This window comes from Grus americana, chromosome 2 (genome assembly GCF_028858705.1).
Source record: "Grus americana isolate bGruAme1 chromosome 2, bGruAme1.mat, whole genome shotgun sequence".
Classification (NCBI taxonomy): domain Eukaryota; kingdom Metazoa; phylum Chordata; class Aves; order Gruiformes; family Gruidae; genus Grus; species Grus americana.
Window position 1 is genome coordinate 66,991,526 of NC_072853.1, and position 15,073 is coordinate 67,006,598.

Here is a 15,073-nt window from a genome sequence, read left to right on the forward strand (position 1 = left end):
AACACTTGTGTATGCTAAGAAATTTCTGGAAGAATTTTGCTTACGTGAAGAATAAAACCTTTCACAAGAAACAGGAGTAACTACAGCAGTTTGCTGTTAGCTCTGTGTTAGTCCAAGATTGAGGCTTTAACAATATGTCTTGGAATGTATTAAATTATCTACATGCATTGAAAAAGTAAATTAAAGAAATCAATTAACAACTCCGAATCTTTCTTATACTGCTAAATAACATGTGGGGAACAAAAATGTCTGCCAAAACCTCGTTTTCATTTTGAGTGCTGGAATATTTGCACAGTTGTATTTTTTTATGATAGTGTTTTCTGTGTTAGGTTGGTTGGTCTGTTGTACTACCTGTTACCACAGAGCCAGCTAATAGAGGTGGATAACATTATTTAAACCTTCCCAACAATAATATGAAAATATGATTGCTCTAAATGTTGCAGTATAATTGAACTGTTTTGGATAATGGACCAGTAGGAACCTGTGTTTGCCTGTTTGGGGAAAGGCTGAAACCTGGCCCAGAAGGGCTTTAGATGTTAGAGTGGCTTTGCAGTGATTCTGGAATCTCTCTTTCCCTACACCCATATGCCCACATTAGGTTCAGTCACATACTAGATCTCCCATTCTCCATTAGTTTGCTAGGGAAGAAGAGAACTGCCACAGATCCAAGGAAAGGAAAAAGAAGTGTTCTTTCCCTAATCTTCCCACTGCTGAGAGAAGGTACCATGGGCCAAGTTCATAGAATCACAGAATCATAGAATGGTTTGGGTTGGAAGGGACCTTAAAGATCATCTAGTGCCAATTCCTGCAATTAGAATCATGACAACACTGTTACCATTACAGAACTCGGTTTTTCTTTGGTCTTTCACTTAGGTGACCACATGGGGCCTATTGACTTTGGCTGGTTGCCAAATGCCCACCCAGCTGCTCTCTCACTCTCTCACTCCCCCTCCTCAACAGGCCAGGGAGAGAAAGCAGATTGAAAAAGCTGCTTTAGTTGGATGAAGAAATAGACACATTATCTTGTAGGCCCAGAAGAGTAGGTAGAAGATTGTACTGGCAATTTTCCACTGGAACCTGTTCCTGGCAATAGAGTCATATCGAAGATGCTAGATAGGTTTTTTTTCTGAAATAATTTGCAATTTGGGGGATAACTTTTTCAATTTGAGAGATAGGCTACATTCTAGCAAATTCATTGATTCCAACTACGATGTTTCTCCCATTGCTCTTTTCTCTATTGAAACACTCAGGAAAGGAAAGTTTTTCCGGCTGCTTAGCAGTTAACATAAGCCCGGGGTCCAGAACTTTCTTCAAAGTCATTGCTTGATGGCAGAGCAATGATTGCTCATTGAACAATCTGTCTACCAAAAAATGTGTTATACTCCATTGCAGTTAGTATATGTGGGTGAAATTTTGAAATAGGAGAAGTATTTCTTCTGATTATGCTGAAGCTAGTTGTCAGCTGTTCTCTGAAACTGTGCTGTAGTTTGCATAGAGTTGAGTCTTTTGGCTAAAAAAAATTTTAATAGAATATAAAGGAATTTTAAGAATCAACATTGGAATAGTAAATTCCAATAAAGAGGAACTGAGCTTTCTGTATCAGTATTTGATCCTGTTTGCTCATAATGTTTTCACAGTATAACAGATTACTTTAGAGCCACTATCAACATTAAGAGACCATGGACTGACCCAAAGTGCTTCGTGCTGCCCAGGAATCTTTAGGTCAATCAAGTGCATTTTCTATGATTAAAACTAGCAAGCTTAAAGACTTGTTATACACAAGAATTTTATAAAAACGAAGGAATTAGGCTAGTAACTGCTTTTCAGATTAAGCATACTTTTCCCCCTCTCCACCTACTAAGACCTAAATTAAATCTGCCTTCAAGACATGTTGATACATTGCATATTTACAAACTTAAGCAGTCATCAATTGAAGGTGGGGAATTTTTCCTTTGTCATTAATAGGGATGGTAATATTTTCTAACAAGTGAAAGGAACACAGCAACATTCATGGTATTATTAAAGAAAAGAACAGCAGTTGGAAGTAAGAGCAAGAATAAGATCATTACAAATAAATAATTTAAGTACAGGTACAGGTGTTTTCTGTGGCGGTGTTTTAAAAACATCATTTGGAAGAAACAGAATCTTTTTGTGTTTCAGAATGAGGGGATTTATTACAGTTCCTTTCCTAAGGAGAAGGATTTGTTGGTGGCGAAGCATGCAACAGAATAATATAGTAGTAACTGGTGGAAAAATGTGTAACAGCAAAAATAAAATACAGTATAGGGAAAGAAACTAATAATAAAGATACATGTTTCCCTAGTTTTATGTATTATTTTCAGTTTGACTCTTTTCATCTGAATTCATTCAAAAAGCACAATATACTTGTAAATCTTTCAATAAGTATCCATCAACAAGAGAAAATCAATTTTTTTCTTACATGTGTATGCATGCACATTGAGCAGGAAATACTGAAAACAAACCAAATGTATTATCCTCTTTGATGGAGAAAAGCAGCTATATTTCTCCCAAGACTAATATTCTCTGAAGTTATGTTGTCTTCCTCTAGTCTAATTCCCAACCACCTCATGATACATTGTGATTTTGTGCTATTTTTTTTCTTTTTAAAATGAGATTTGCAAATTCTTCTTATATTTACCTGTAAAATATAATGGTAATAAGGAGGAGTTTTGTTATCCCTAACTCATTCCTAAATTTATCATGAATTCATTTTGAGTGTGTTCTGCGTGGATTAATAGCTGTGCAAACATTATGCTGTTCTGCCTCTATACTTCAGTGTATGCCTTGATGTGTGTCTGTGTATTAAAGGGACAAAATCCTAAGATTATGCTTCCCTTGACACCCAGCAGAAGAAAGAGAATTAGTCACTACTCGTCGTGAATGCTGTTGGAGAGTGTGGTACCCATGCTGTCTCTAGCAAGAGAAGGTTGCATTTTCAGTCAGGTTTGTGGTGAGGTTTTTGCAGACTTGTAGGCTTTCACTGAAGAGCAAGGACCAATGACAATAAACTGTAGAAGCAGGAAGAGGTTATTTTGTCTAAGCTCATTTGTGATTTGCTTTCCCTGTTTCGTATTTTAAAATAAAATAGTGTAGCAGAGGAAAAAATATAAATCACATTCATTTATTTTAGGTGTACTTCGTGAAATCCATTCTGCCCACATAAAGCTCAACTCCTCCATTTTTATTAGACAAAGAGCAGAACAGTAACATACGTAAAATCTGCCCTTCCAATGTTTATGGCTGCTATGAAAAAGGAAACTAGAATATTTTTATGACCTGGCACTGGATTCTGTGGGGGCCTCTGGAATCTTTTGGCCTATCTCCACCCTACCATTCTGCTGACAAAGTGATTCACAATTCTGAGTCTTATGATATACAGAAGTGCTGCCATTCATTAGCACTGCTTGCACTTGTCGACATGGCTACCCTTTTTTCATTGTTTTTCCACACACAGCCTAAAGGGACTAAGTTAATGTACAGGATTTATAAAAGAATTGTAGGAGGCCGAAATATGTTAATTTGCAGGTAGTTCCATAAGCAGAAGAATCCAAAGACATCTGTTGATTTGAGTGTCACTTTCCTGCGTACATTGTCTAATAAAGCTTCATCAAATGCTGCAACTTTTCCCTGAGTGGGGGGAATTCGTACAATTTCTCTTCTGAGCTTTATCTTTTCATTGTATTTATGGGTAATTGATACTTTTACTTAAACTGTCAATATGTGAAATTGGCAAAAACTAATATTTTGGGAAACAATGGGAGACAGTGAGCAAAATTGGGAGATAGTGAGCAAAATTGGGGGACAGCAGACTCCTTTCTCTTTAGAAAAGGTTAGAAGTTAAGAGTGGGGAAGGAGTAGGGATGTTTAAAACATGATCGCACAAGCTAGATCCAGATGTTTTGCTTTAATGAGCTATTGCTCCAGCTGTTACTGGTCCTTGTCTGAAACTTAACTGCTGAAGTTGGTTTGAAAAACCCAATAGAGTTTGTATTGAAGCGAAAGCATCAAAATGTCTTATGTAGAATCTCTGTTATATGGAGAATAACCTCCTAGCAATGAGCAGTAGCAAGTCAAAGCTGGCTATATCTCATATCACTACAGCTTCTTCATGATCGTATAATTGTATCTTTAATTTTTGACTGGCTTCTTCAATGGCTTGAGAAATAAAACTGGATTTTTCTTTGGGATCCACCCTCAGTTATTAGTCACAGGAGCATTTCTACATTCTTTCTTTTGAAAACCTAGTGTTAAGTATTTTAAATGTGTTACAAAGCCAGCTGTCCCATCCATTTATCGTGCATACAGGAAATCAAAACTCATGTACAGTTCCCAGTTTAAAAGTGTAAGAAACGATCACTTTTCCATGTATTTGTTACTCATTCAGATGAGTACATTTTATCTCTCTGAATAATTCCCTGTTGTTTTTCTTTCTTTCATTTTGAAAATCATTGAATGGTTTGGGTTGGAAGGGACCTTTAAAGACCATCTAGTTCCAACCCCCCTGCCATGGGCGGGGACACCCTCCACTAGACCAGGTTGCCCAAAGCCCCATCCAACCTGGCCTTGAACACTTCCAGGGAGGGGGCATCCGCAACCTCTGGGCAACCTGTTCCAGTGCCTCATCACCCTCACGTAATCTTTCTTCATGTTTAGTTTTAATCCTCATCTGATAACTGTCTACCTTGCTGAAACCAGCATGTAATGGTATTATTTCAGTTTTTACATTATGTTTATTGAGGTTAAACTCTCAAGAAACCTTGACAATATTGCAGAATTTTTGGTATTACTGAACCCTGGCTTACACTGCTAATGGAAGATATGTATCTAACACCAAGTAGCAAAATAGACTTAAAAATCAAGAGTTAATGTTTCTTAACAAAAAATCTTCATTAGATGTTTCCAAAGCTTAGAGCTGTTTTGGTGGATTTTTTTAGGCACTGTAATACAACAGTAAATATATCTAAGCAGCATCAGCATTTGGTTTGATAAGCTGGAATAAATTTCTGATGTTTTTGCTTACTCAGGGAAACTACCGCTTCATGAAACTTTTACTGGCTCGTAGAGGGAACTGGATGCAGAAGGACTTGGAGGATATGACACCATTACATTTAACAACACGTCACAAAAGCCCAAAATGTTTAGCTTTGTTGCTAAAACATATGGCACCTGGAGAAGTGGATACCCAGGACAGAAACAAGGTAAAAATACCGCTTATTTTAAGACAATACTTGCAGTAGCTCTAGAAATTGGTGTTACATCAAACAGTTGTGTTTGAAAAATTATTTCAGTCATAACAAACTTTTTCTATGTCTTAGTGGCTAATGCTGGTATTATAATGATCACCTTTAGAAATATTCATATTTTCCTGACGATAATAATGTAGAAGTTCATTGCACTGAGTTCATTGACATTCTTGTTGAGAGTACATAGAATAATAGAGGATTCAAAAACCACTGGTTTTAAGGTCTAAATCTTTGTGTAACATTGTGATCTGTGTTAGAATCTGGATATCATGTGCTTATCTTGCTTTTCTTCCTTGGAAAAACCATACATTTAGAATCATTTAATGATAAGAGTTACTAGAAAACTTTGTGCAAAGGGCCTTCAAAGTATTTGTCAGTACCAAAGGCGAGTTTAAAAAAAAAATAAAAAAGGAAATTCCTTTGGTGCTGAGCTGAATGCAGGCTTGCTGTTGGCAGACATCCTTCCTAACATCGAGTGATTGCTTTCGCCCTGCACTAGGGCCACTAAAATGGTGATGATATTGACACAGCTGTCCACAGGTGCTACCTTTTAGAAATGTGTGGTGGGTTAGCTTTTGCCAGCAGCCAATTGCCCCTCCAGCCGCTCTCTCACTACCTCTCCTCAATGGGACAGATGGAGAAAATAGTTTGAAAAAGCTCATAGGTTGAGATTAAGATTGCACACCAGTTACTGTCATGGGCAAAACAGACTCAACTTAAAGAAAATTAGTTTCATTTGTTGCCAGTTAAAATAGTTTTGGATAGTGAGAAACAGAGACAAAAATTAGAACACCACCTTCAAACCACCCTCACCTGTCCCCCTTTTTCCTGGCTCAACTTTACTCCTTCACTTACATTCACAAGGATGATCCAAGGGTAAAAATATCACTAGACTAAATCTATCTGGTTGACCGTCCTTTTTTCTGTATCTCTGTAAGTAAAAATGGGCGATTTTTAGAGCCTCCTAGTCATACAGGGCTTTTTGGCCTGGGATAGAATGTGATGCCATTTGTCAAGAAAATTTTCTAACAGAGACAATAAAAAGTATGAAGTTGGTTTTGTTTTTATTATCGTCATCATCATCAAATGGACCAATTGGCAGCAGAAGGTCTGCTATCAATGCACATGCACTGTTGCTTCCATGATTGCATCACTTAGTGAGAGGGATGTGATGATGAAGTTGATTGACATGCTGGCATGAGACTTAGAAGCAGAGCACCAGGAACTCACTTTGGCATTTGTTTTGTGAAACTGCAGATTCCCTTGGGAGAAAATGCAATCTTAACATCTTCAGAGCTTTACGTTACTACGTTCTTAGAATAAAGTCCTTCAGACTGATTTTTTGCATCTCTAGTGACAACGGTTGCTTGAAAGGCCAGGAAATTTCCAGCTGACTTTCCAGTTATATAGTGCATATATCGTCATGAGTTGTCTGATGTCCCTTTGCAAAGTCAAGTCATGCTCTACCGCATCAAAAACACTTCTTGTGTTTCCACATAATATTTAAATTTCATGTGCTTGAGCAGTTTGTGTATCCTGAAATCTGAGAGAGACTTCTTTCAAAGAATCCAGAGATACGAATGTTCCCTAAGCCCCATTTTTTCCCCAAGGATATAGTAACAAAAAGTGAGACACTGCGAATGTAGACAGCAAAAGAAAGACCAAAAAACAGTTATGTAACTACCATTGGCAAGGTAGGCATGGTATCTAATACAACTGGAACGGTTACTGATGATGGAGGCTTTTTAAGCATTGAACAGGAAGGTCTCCTTCCCACAATTTGAAAGTGATCTTGGAACTGGTGCAAAAACTCTCCACACCAGGCACTAATCTACCACTGATTCAAATGTGACTGCAAACCTGATCAAGTGCATTAGAATCAGCTGATAATCAACATATAGCTTGGCAAGGCTGGTCTTAGTGGAAATCATCATTCCATAGCTCATGTGGTGGCTTTTCATTCTACCACAAAAGGACATAGTAAGAGAAGGGGACTGGACTTTCTAGTGGTGTTACTGCTTAAACTCTAAATTCCTTATCTGATTTTCTCATTTGGGAAGCAGGATAAAAGAGCTGCAAGCCCAGTTTCTAACAAATGAATCATCTGTCCCCTCCGGACAATGGAGTTGAACCAGCCTGTGCCCTAGCAATCAGCTGTTTGCCTTCCAGGATATTCTAACATGTATCATGGAAACCCTGGCTATAATTACAGCAGTCATTCTGGAGAGGTCATGCTGACTTCCTGACCATGTTAATTAATTAACAAAGGTGTATGGAAACCCGCCAAAACCTTTTAGTAACCTTGCCTGCCGTTTAGCAGATTTCCAAGGCAGTATTAAAGGATTGCCAGATTTCCCACAAAACGTACAGCACTTTTATTCCAGTTCATGCCATGAGTAGTCACAGTAGCAAAGATGGAATTCAGGGTGATGAAGGGCGATCCAACAGGTTTGACCCTGTTGGGCACATAGCTTATTTGTTTCCCTTACTGCAACTATGTGCATCAAGATTGTCAAGTATAATTCCTGAACATGAGAGAGAAAACTGTCTTTTACATCTGCTTCGATGTAGGCAACTGACTGAAAAGCAAGTTGTAGGTGAGAGAAGCCAGTAAACCAAGACTACATTGGCCTCCTGGTAATCAAAAGGTTTTGCTTTCATTGCAACTGTCTGTTTTGTGAGATACTGGTCAGCTCCCCTTAAGAAATAGCGTTTGTTAACTTATTACAAATTTCTACTGCTGGAAGTTTTTTGATTTCAAATCCTGACAGGCTGTGATGGTTTGAACATGCATTATGGTGCTAGTCTATATGTTGTTGTATGTGGCATCAGTTATCAGACCTTTCCTTGCAGCCCCTTCAGTTATGTCTTAGAATGAGCTCGTTTTCAGTGAACTTACCAAGTAGACAAAAATTATTATGTTACCATGGTACTAAAATAACAGCTTAAAGCAACAAACAAAAATTAGGCTCCTTTTTGCCTTCTTCTTTTACAGAGACGTTAAGGATACAAAACTGAAGTCCTATGTTCTATCTTGCTGTTCAAGGGTGTTAAGCCAGGGTATCATAATCATAGGCTTATACACAAATGTCCAGCAGCAGTTATTTCTCTCAATTTTCAAATCAAATTGCTGTGTAATATTTTGCAGGGGGGAGCAGAGAAGAGAGATGGGAAATAAAATTCATTCTGTATCTTACAGTTGGGAGAGATGTGTCTGATAAATAAAATACTTGTTAATATACCGATATTTTACTGTTTTAAAAAACCTCGCACATTGGTTTGCCTATGTAATTATGAACATTGATACTGCCTGTAAAAAGCCACTGGCAGTCAGGAATTGGCAATAGGAGCATGGATTGTCTTTTGATGTTTTGTTGGACTGCCGTTGTTGATGGGCATTAGATTCAGTAATATTCAACCTTAGAATTCTGATGAATGATCAAGGACAGTGCAGAAAGTCAAAACTTTTGCTCAAGATGGTTCCAAGTTCAGTATCAGTATTGAGTGCCATCTTGTTCTAGGGGAGAGTAATCTTGTTATGTGCTTCTCCATCAATTTGTGTTATTCCAAGAGATTTCCAAATTTAAGAGGGACCAAACTAATTACTGCAGTTGTTCAATAGTGCAGCTCTGGTGCTGAGGTCTGCTTCAGGTGATCATTCTAACATGGACATGATTGCTTAATACCAAGCTTAGATATTTTCTCCAGGTCTGAAATTGCTGCATTTGATGGCATTGCCCTGTTGACTGGCTAAGTAGCACGTACAGTATTCTCCTGCCATAGTCCAAGAAATCCTCATATGAAGCAAGTAATCTACTAGAATTACTTATATTCCAAGCATGAGGGCTTCTCAGTGTGGGTCTCATGTAAGATGATGTAGCTTAGACCTAATTTAGACCTCAGTAGCAAAGATGTGTGAGCATCTCTACTCTTACTTAGGTAGATGGACCTCTGGTTCAGTTTTGTTTAAAGCCTGTTTTCCAGAGATTTTGAGTTGTAATCCACCCTAGGTACGTGTGCTCCATTTTCTGTCAGTCCTCTTGACTGAAGTGTAACAAAAGTTTGCTCATTTACCCATTGTTTAAAGCTGGTTTTACCTGTGGTCCCTCCCCTCTGCTCAGCACTGGTGGCACCACAAATGGAATGCTGTGTCTACTTCTGGGTTCTCCAGTGCAGTAAGGGCATAGTCATACTGGAGCAAGTCCAGTGGAGAGCCACAAAGGTGATTAACAAATTGGAGCAGCTAACATCAAGGAGAGTCTGAGAGACCTGCAGATGTTTAGCTTGAAGAAGATACAGTTCAGGGGTGATTTTACCAATGTGTATAAATACCTGATGGGAGGCAGTAAAGAAGATGGAGCGAGACTCTTCTGAGTGGTCTCCAGTGAACAGGAAAGAGGGAATGGGCACAAGTTGAAATATAATAAATTCTATTTAAACCCGAGAAATATTTTTATTTTTTTTACTGTGAGGGAGGTAAAACACTAGAACTGGTTGTCCATAGAGGTTATGGAGTCTCTGTCTATGGAGATAACTCAAAATCTAACCGGACAGTGTCCTGATCAATCTGTTGACTCTGCTTCGAGCAGAGGAGTTGGACTAGATGATCTCTTTCGTTCTGTGAAAATGTAGTTAAATCATATTTTGAGTTCTAACCAACTTTAATTTTCATCTTATATTCATTTTTCAATGTGTTTGTAAAAGTTGTGAATATTGTGTTCCAGCAAACTGCATTGCATTGGAGTGCCTACTACAATAACCCAGAGCATGTGAAACTTCTCATAAAACATGATTCGAATATTGGAATCCCTGATATTGAAGGAAAAATCCCACTTCACTGGGCAGCTAACAACAAGGACCCTAGTGCAATTCACACAGTGAAATGTATTCTGGTAAGAAAGTCTATTATATAACACTTTCTGTATTTATTATTTTACTCTGATAGAAATATTTTTTGTTCTCTTGAAATTTTTCATTTTAGTCCACTGACTCTTTGAGAATGAAATAATTTGCTTTTCCTGATCTCCAGAATTTTGTAAGAAATCATCAGAAATATTTTTGCTCTCTTGAAAAGGGTTTCCTTGAGTTCTGTGGGTGAATATCTTTGCTCTAACTCATGGACTATGTATATTCTCTTAATTAGTTTGATGTGTGTAACTATTAATTTGGGGGGGAAGGGAAGGACGAAGGGTTTGCAAGTTCTCCTAATTAAAATTGCCACTCATATTACTCATCTCAGTTGCATCTTGCACACTGATTTCTTTGTTTTGTGTCTTTTCTTCATTATTTGAAAGTTTATTCCTACTTTGAAAGTTTATTCCTAGTTAACTGTAATAAAAAGTCTAATTTAATTTGGTCTTTCAAGTCAGAATTCTGCGAAATAGTTGATCAATTACCAGTCAGCCCATGATCAGTTTATTGAGAGAATTTCCAAATATTTTTCTGTACAGATTTAATAATTTTTGATGGCATATTTTGTCTTTCTGCAGTATTTCAGTTTCATTTCTACAGACAGTTATAATGACTACAATGAAATCTTGTGCTCAGGTTGATTTTTACCTTGATTTTTATTCTGTGGAAATCTCTGAACTTCATGGAAAGATACAGAAGTCTCAATTGAATTTTCATTTTATATTACAACAATCTCTATATATCTTCGTCTTTCAAAGGTCTTTCAGAACTAGACACATATTGATTGTAAGCTAACTACAATGACTTCTATGTCTGTTTGCCTGATTAGCTTGCAAGTTGAGAACTTATGTGTAGCATATGAGAATTTGCTTTGCTTTTCTCCAAATCACATTGATAAACTTACTGATACTTTTTTTACTATAAAAATAGTTTTGGAGAAGTTTCCAGTGTTAAATTAGTGTGATTTTAATTCTGTATTACTTCTGTTTATTCAAGATATTTGCAATTTGGACTCACTTGTGAAATAATTTGTCACAAACAACATTTTGTCACAAAGTTTTAGTTTGTCTATATCATCTACTTTTCTGCCACACTAGAGAAATAAATTTGCTGAAAAGTAGGTAAGGATTGCTGTATTCAAATACAGAATTTTTCAAACATTATATAGTCAAAGTAAACGTTTTTAAAAGTTGTGGTGTGTTGGCCCCAGCCAACGACCTAACACCCGCACAGCCACTGACCCCTGTTGTGAGACTGGGAGAAAATAGAAGGAAGGCAGGAAGACTGGTAGATAATGACAGTTTAGTACGGAAAGCAAAAGCTATGTGCAAAAAAAGGAATTTATTTACTACTTCCCATCAGCAGGCAGATGTTAGCCACCCCCCAGGAAAGTAGAAAAAGAGCTTCAGCACACTTAGTTGTTGCTTGGGAAGACAAATGGTGTAGCCATGAGCATCCCCCTTGCCTCCTCCTTTCCCTGAGCTTTTTTTGTTTAGCATGATGCTATATGGTATGGGATATTGCTTGGGCCAATTTGGGTCAGCTGTCCCAGCTGCACCCTCTCCCAATCTCTTGCCCACCCCCAGCCCACTCACTGGGGAGGAGCAGGGGAGCAGGACAGGGCAGGGCATGAAAAAGAGAAATCCTTGATTCTGTGCAAGCACTATTCAGTAATAGCCAAAACACTGGTGTGTTATCAACAGTTTTAATCACAGATACAAAGTGCAGCACCGTACTTGCTGCTTCAAGGAAAATTAACTCCATCCCAGCCAGATGCACTACAAAAGGTCAAAAGTACCTGTTTCCTTACTGAAGGTGTTCTCAAAGATTCTCTTTTGGTAATACAGAATCAGGACATTGACCATGTCCTGGTTTTTTGTTGGGGGTTTTTTGTTGTTTGTTTTTTTTTTCATTTGACACAGAGTGTATTCTTGATTCCAGCTAGGCCTTTTCATGCATCAACTAAATTGTTTATATTCCAAATAGTCATACCTATATATGCTTATTGATGGAGTAAGATAATAACAAGTTTAAATGAAAAAGTAATTTAGCTACAGAAAAGCTAAAGTTGATGATACAGAAACTAGGTAATACGTTGATCGAATCTGCGGTTGAGTATAAATACCTTTTTTTTTTGGTGGTGGTGGCCTCTAAGTTTAATCCTTTAGTAAGATCTTGTCTTCGCTCCAAAATGAAGTGTTTTTCTTACTTGTCTTGATAGATATCTACCTAGCAGAGCTCACAATCTTCCCCTCCTTTCTTAGCTACTTTTTACCATGTTACCCAGTTCCAAATCTGTTGTCCAAGCATCACCTTTGGTTCTCACTCCTCTCTAGGTCTTCACATCCAGGTTAACTTGATATTTTTTCACGTTCTTTCTGCGTGATATTTCTAATGTATGTACCCATATAGTTAAAATTTCTGTCAGCTTGTGTCTTAACTTACAAAATTGCATTTTTAAGTTCATGAGAATATTGTCTTGTAGTGATAGCAGTGCAAAAGGCCTACAAGTCTGTGTCACTATTGCCTCTCTACTTTCTTAATCACATGCAACACAAACCATTTGTCTTTGCTTTCATGATAGAGTGCTATAAGCTGTATGCTATGTGTCGTTGCTCAGAAAGCAGTCAGATATTGATATTTAACTCTGGTCAATCTGGGTTGGCAGCCCTTGTTGCCTGCTAAGTTATGAAAAACAACACTGTTGTTGTTTCTCTCATGTTATCTTTAGCACTCTGGAAGAATTCCCCAGAAAATTATTTTTCTCTAGTGTCCTACTCAGAATTCTCCAGTGCTATTTAGAAAAACTTGACAAAAGTTAAGCTGCTGGTTTTATTGAGACCACAGTCTATCATACTGAAAAATACTGTCTCATTTTTCTGTGCTCTGCCATGTGGATGTGTCCATTTGTTGTCTCCTGGATCATCTTTCTGTTTTGTGTTTGTATAGTACTTAGCCCATTGGGATTGTCAAAATAAACAATAATGAAAAGAGCTCAACTGAATGCTGAAGTAGTAGGTTGGGTTTGCAGGAGTGACAGTTATGCACAAATCGGTTATGTTTAATATTGAAATCCATGAAATACAGCGAAAATGGAACTCATGATGTATTTGGAAAGTAAGCATGTGAAGTAGACAGAAACTCTAATCTGGAGATCCTCTCATGGTCAACTTCCTTTTCCACCTTTCCAGATTCAGCAGTGCTTGGTTACATGAAAAATGTTGGGAAGATGTAAGGAGAAAAGAACAGAATAAGGTTCCATTAATATGATGGAAGCAACTGCTTAGTACTCTGTCTGTTTTGTATCTCTTCTCTTTATTTATTCGTCATGGTAAGAGACATGACACTTATTTATACAACACTCTCCATTACTGCGTACAATTCCATTGTTCTAACTGCTGCAGAAAAATGTGTAGCTTCTGTTTCTTCTGTGTATTGTGCTTAAAATATTAATATAGTATGACAGTTTAATTATAGCTAGTTTTACACTGAAACCACTTAAAATCCAAAGAAATTATACTCTTGAATGTAGGCAGAAAGAGGCCTAGAAAATTTTAGTTTAAGTGGCCAAAAATTGCCAAAGACATGAGTACTTTGAGACTATAAATAGTGGCTTTGTCATTAAAAGATGCTTTAGCATTTTGCAAAAGTAACACTTTTGAGTATGGAGATATGTTCTGGGGAACATCTGTGACTTTCAGCCAGGAGTTTTAGGAGTCATTTATTTAATATCTTGTTGTTCTTTTAGAAGGCTTGAAACTTAGCTTTCCAGATTACATCAATAAATTATAGGTAAAGTGAAGAAGCATTTGTTTTCTTTTTTGTCTATTTTGTTCAAACAGGTTTTCCTCTGGTGGAGTTAGAATTTCAGTAATAAGTTCTGTGCTTATCATCATTCATTTTTAGTCATTCTTAAAAGTGATTCTCAAAAAGATCACTTCTGAATTTTTGCAGTGGGCTCTGTACTCCCCCTGCTGAGCTCTTAGAATAGACAGAAAGTAAGCGTATTATCAGTTAGCTTTCTCTTGAGAATTATTAAAGCTGGGGAAGAACATAAAACTTCACTTTTCACTGTAATGGCTCAGATAAATGTTTTTGAATCCTTATTAGAAGTGTTATCCATGCTTTGATTATTGTAGTTTGTCCATGTAACAATCTTAACTTTGATTGTATTTTTATTTAAGAGATTCACATTTATCAATTTTACATTTTTAATAGATTATCTGTTATTGTACGAGTGGCTAGATATAGTAATAAACTACAGTATATTTCAAGTATGTTAATTTTTTTCTCTAGCAAAACATGGCTAACACTACTGATATCTAAAACTCTGATGCAGTTTTTTAATGAGACAAGCAACTTAATTAGCATTTACATACAGTATGCAAAGTATGTAAAAGTTTAATTTTAGAAAACTTATATTAATCAAATATTAGGAGGTTTAAGCTGACACTGTTAGAAAGTGAGACAGTAAGAAGCAAGGAACCAGAGCGTTGCAGAGTTGAGTTTACTACAGCAGTATTAATTTAGCCAGATTGCCCTTAGAAAATATGGTTACATATAACTCTAAACTCTATTAAATAGAACATATAGACTGTACAACCTTGGTCAATTAATATTTGGGTAGAAGCCATAACTCTTCAATTTCCTGACTTTCTGCTTCTTGATTTATCATTGTGAATGTTAGATGTTAGTTTTCTATGTAATAGTTACTGCCTTTGAAATAATGCAAATACAGGTGATTTTATGGCCTATTTGTGTACCTACTGAAGTTGATAGGAAAAATTGCAATTAGTTTAGTGAGAAAGAAATCAGGAACTTGCTTTAACTGTTAACAAGCTGCACTGATCACAATCTCTCCTTCCTCTTTCATAGGTATATTGTAAGCATGGCACTGT

The 15,073-nt window shown here is 37.0% G+C and overlaps 1 protein-coding gene across 8 annotated transcripts in view; it reads left to right on the forward strand.

Moving 5' to 3' along the window:
• INVS (inversin) overlaps positions 1–15,073 on the forward strand; it is a 96,414-nt gene that overhangs the window by 36,168 nt on the left and 45,173 nt on the right. For all 8 annotated transcript variants that reach the window (XM_054814225.1, XM_054814223.1, XM_054814230.1 and 5 more), the window contains 2 exons: positions 5,046–5,219; positions 9,989–10,156. In XM_054814225.1, the coding sequence (XP_054670200.1) occupies positions 5,046–5,219; positions 9,989–10,156 (342 nt within the window). The remainder of the gene's footprint in view (positions 1–5,045; positions 5,220–9,988; positions 10,157–15,073) is intronic.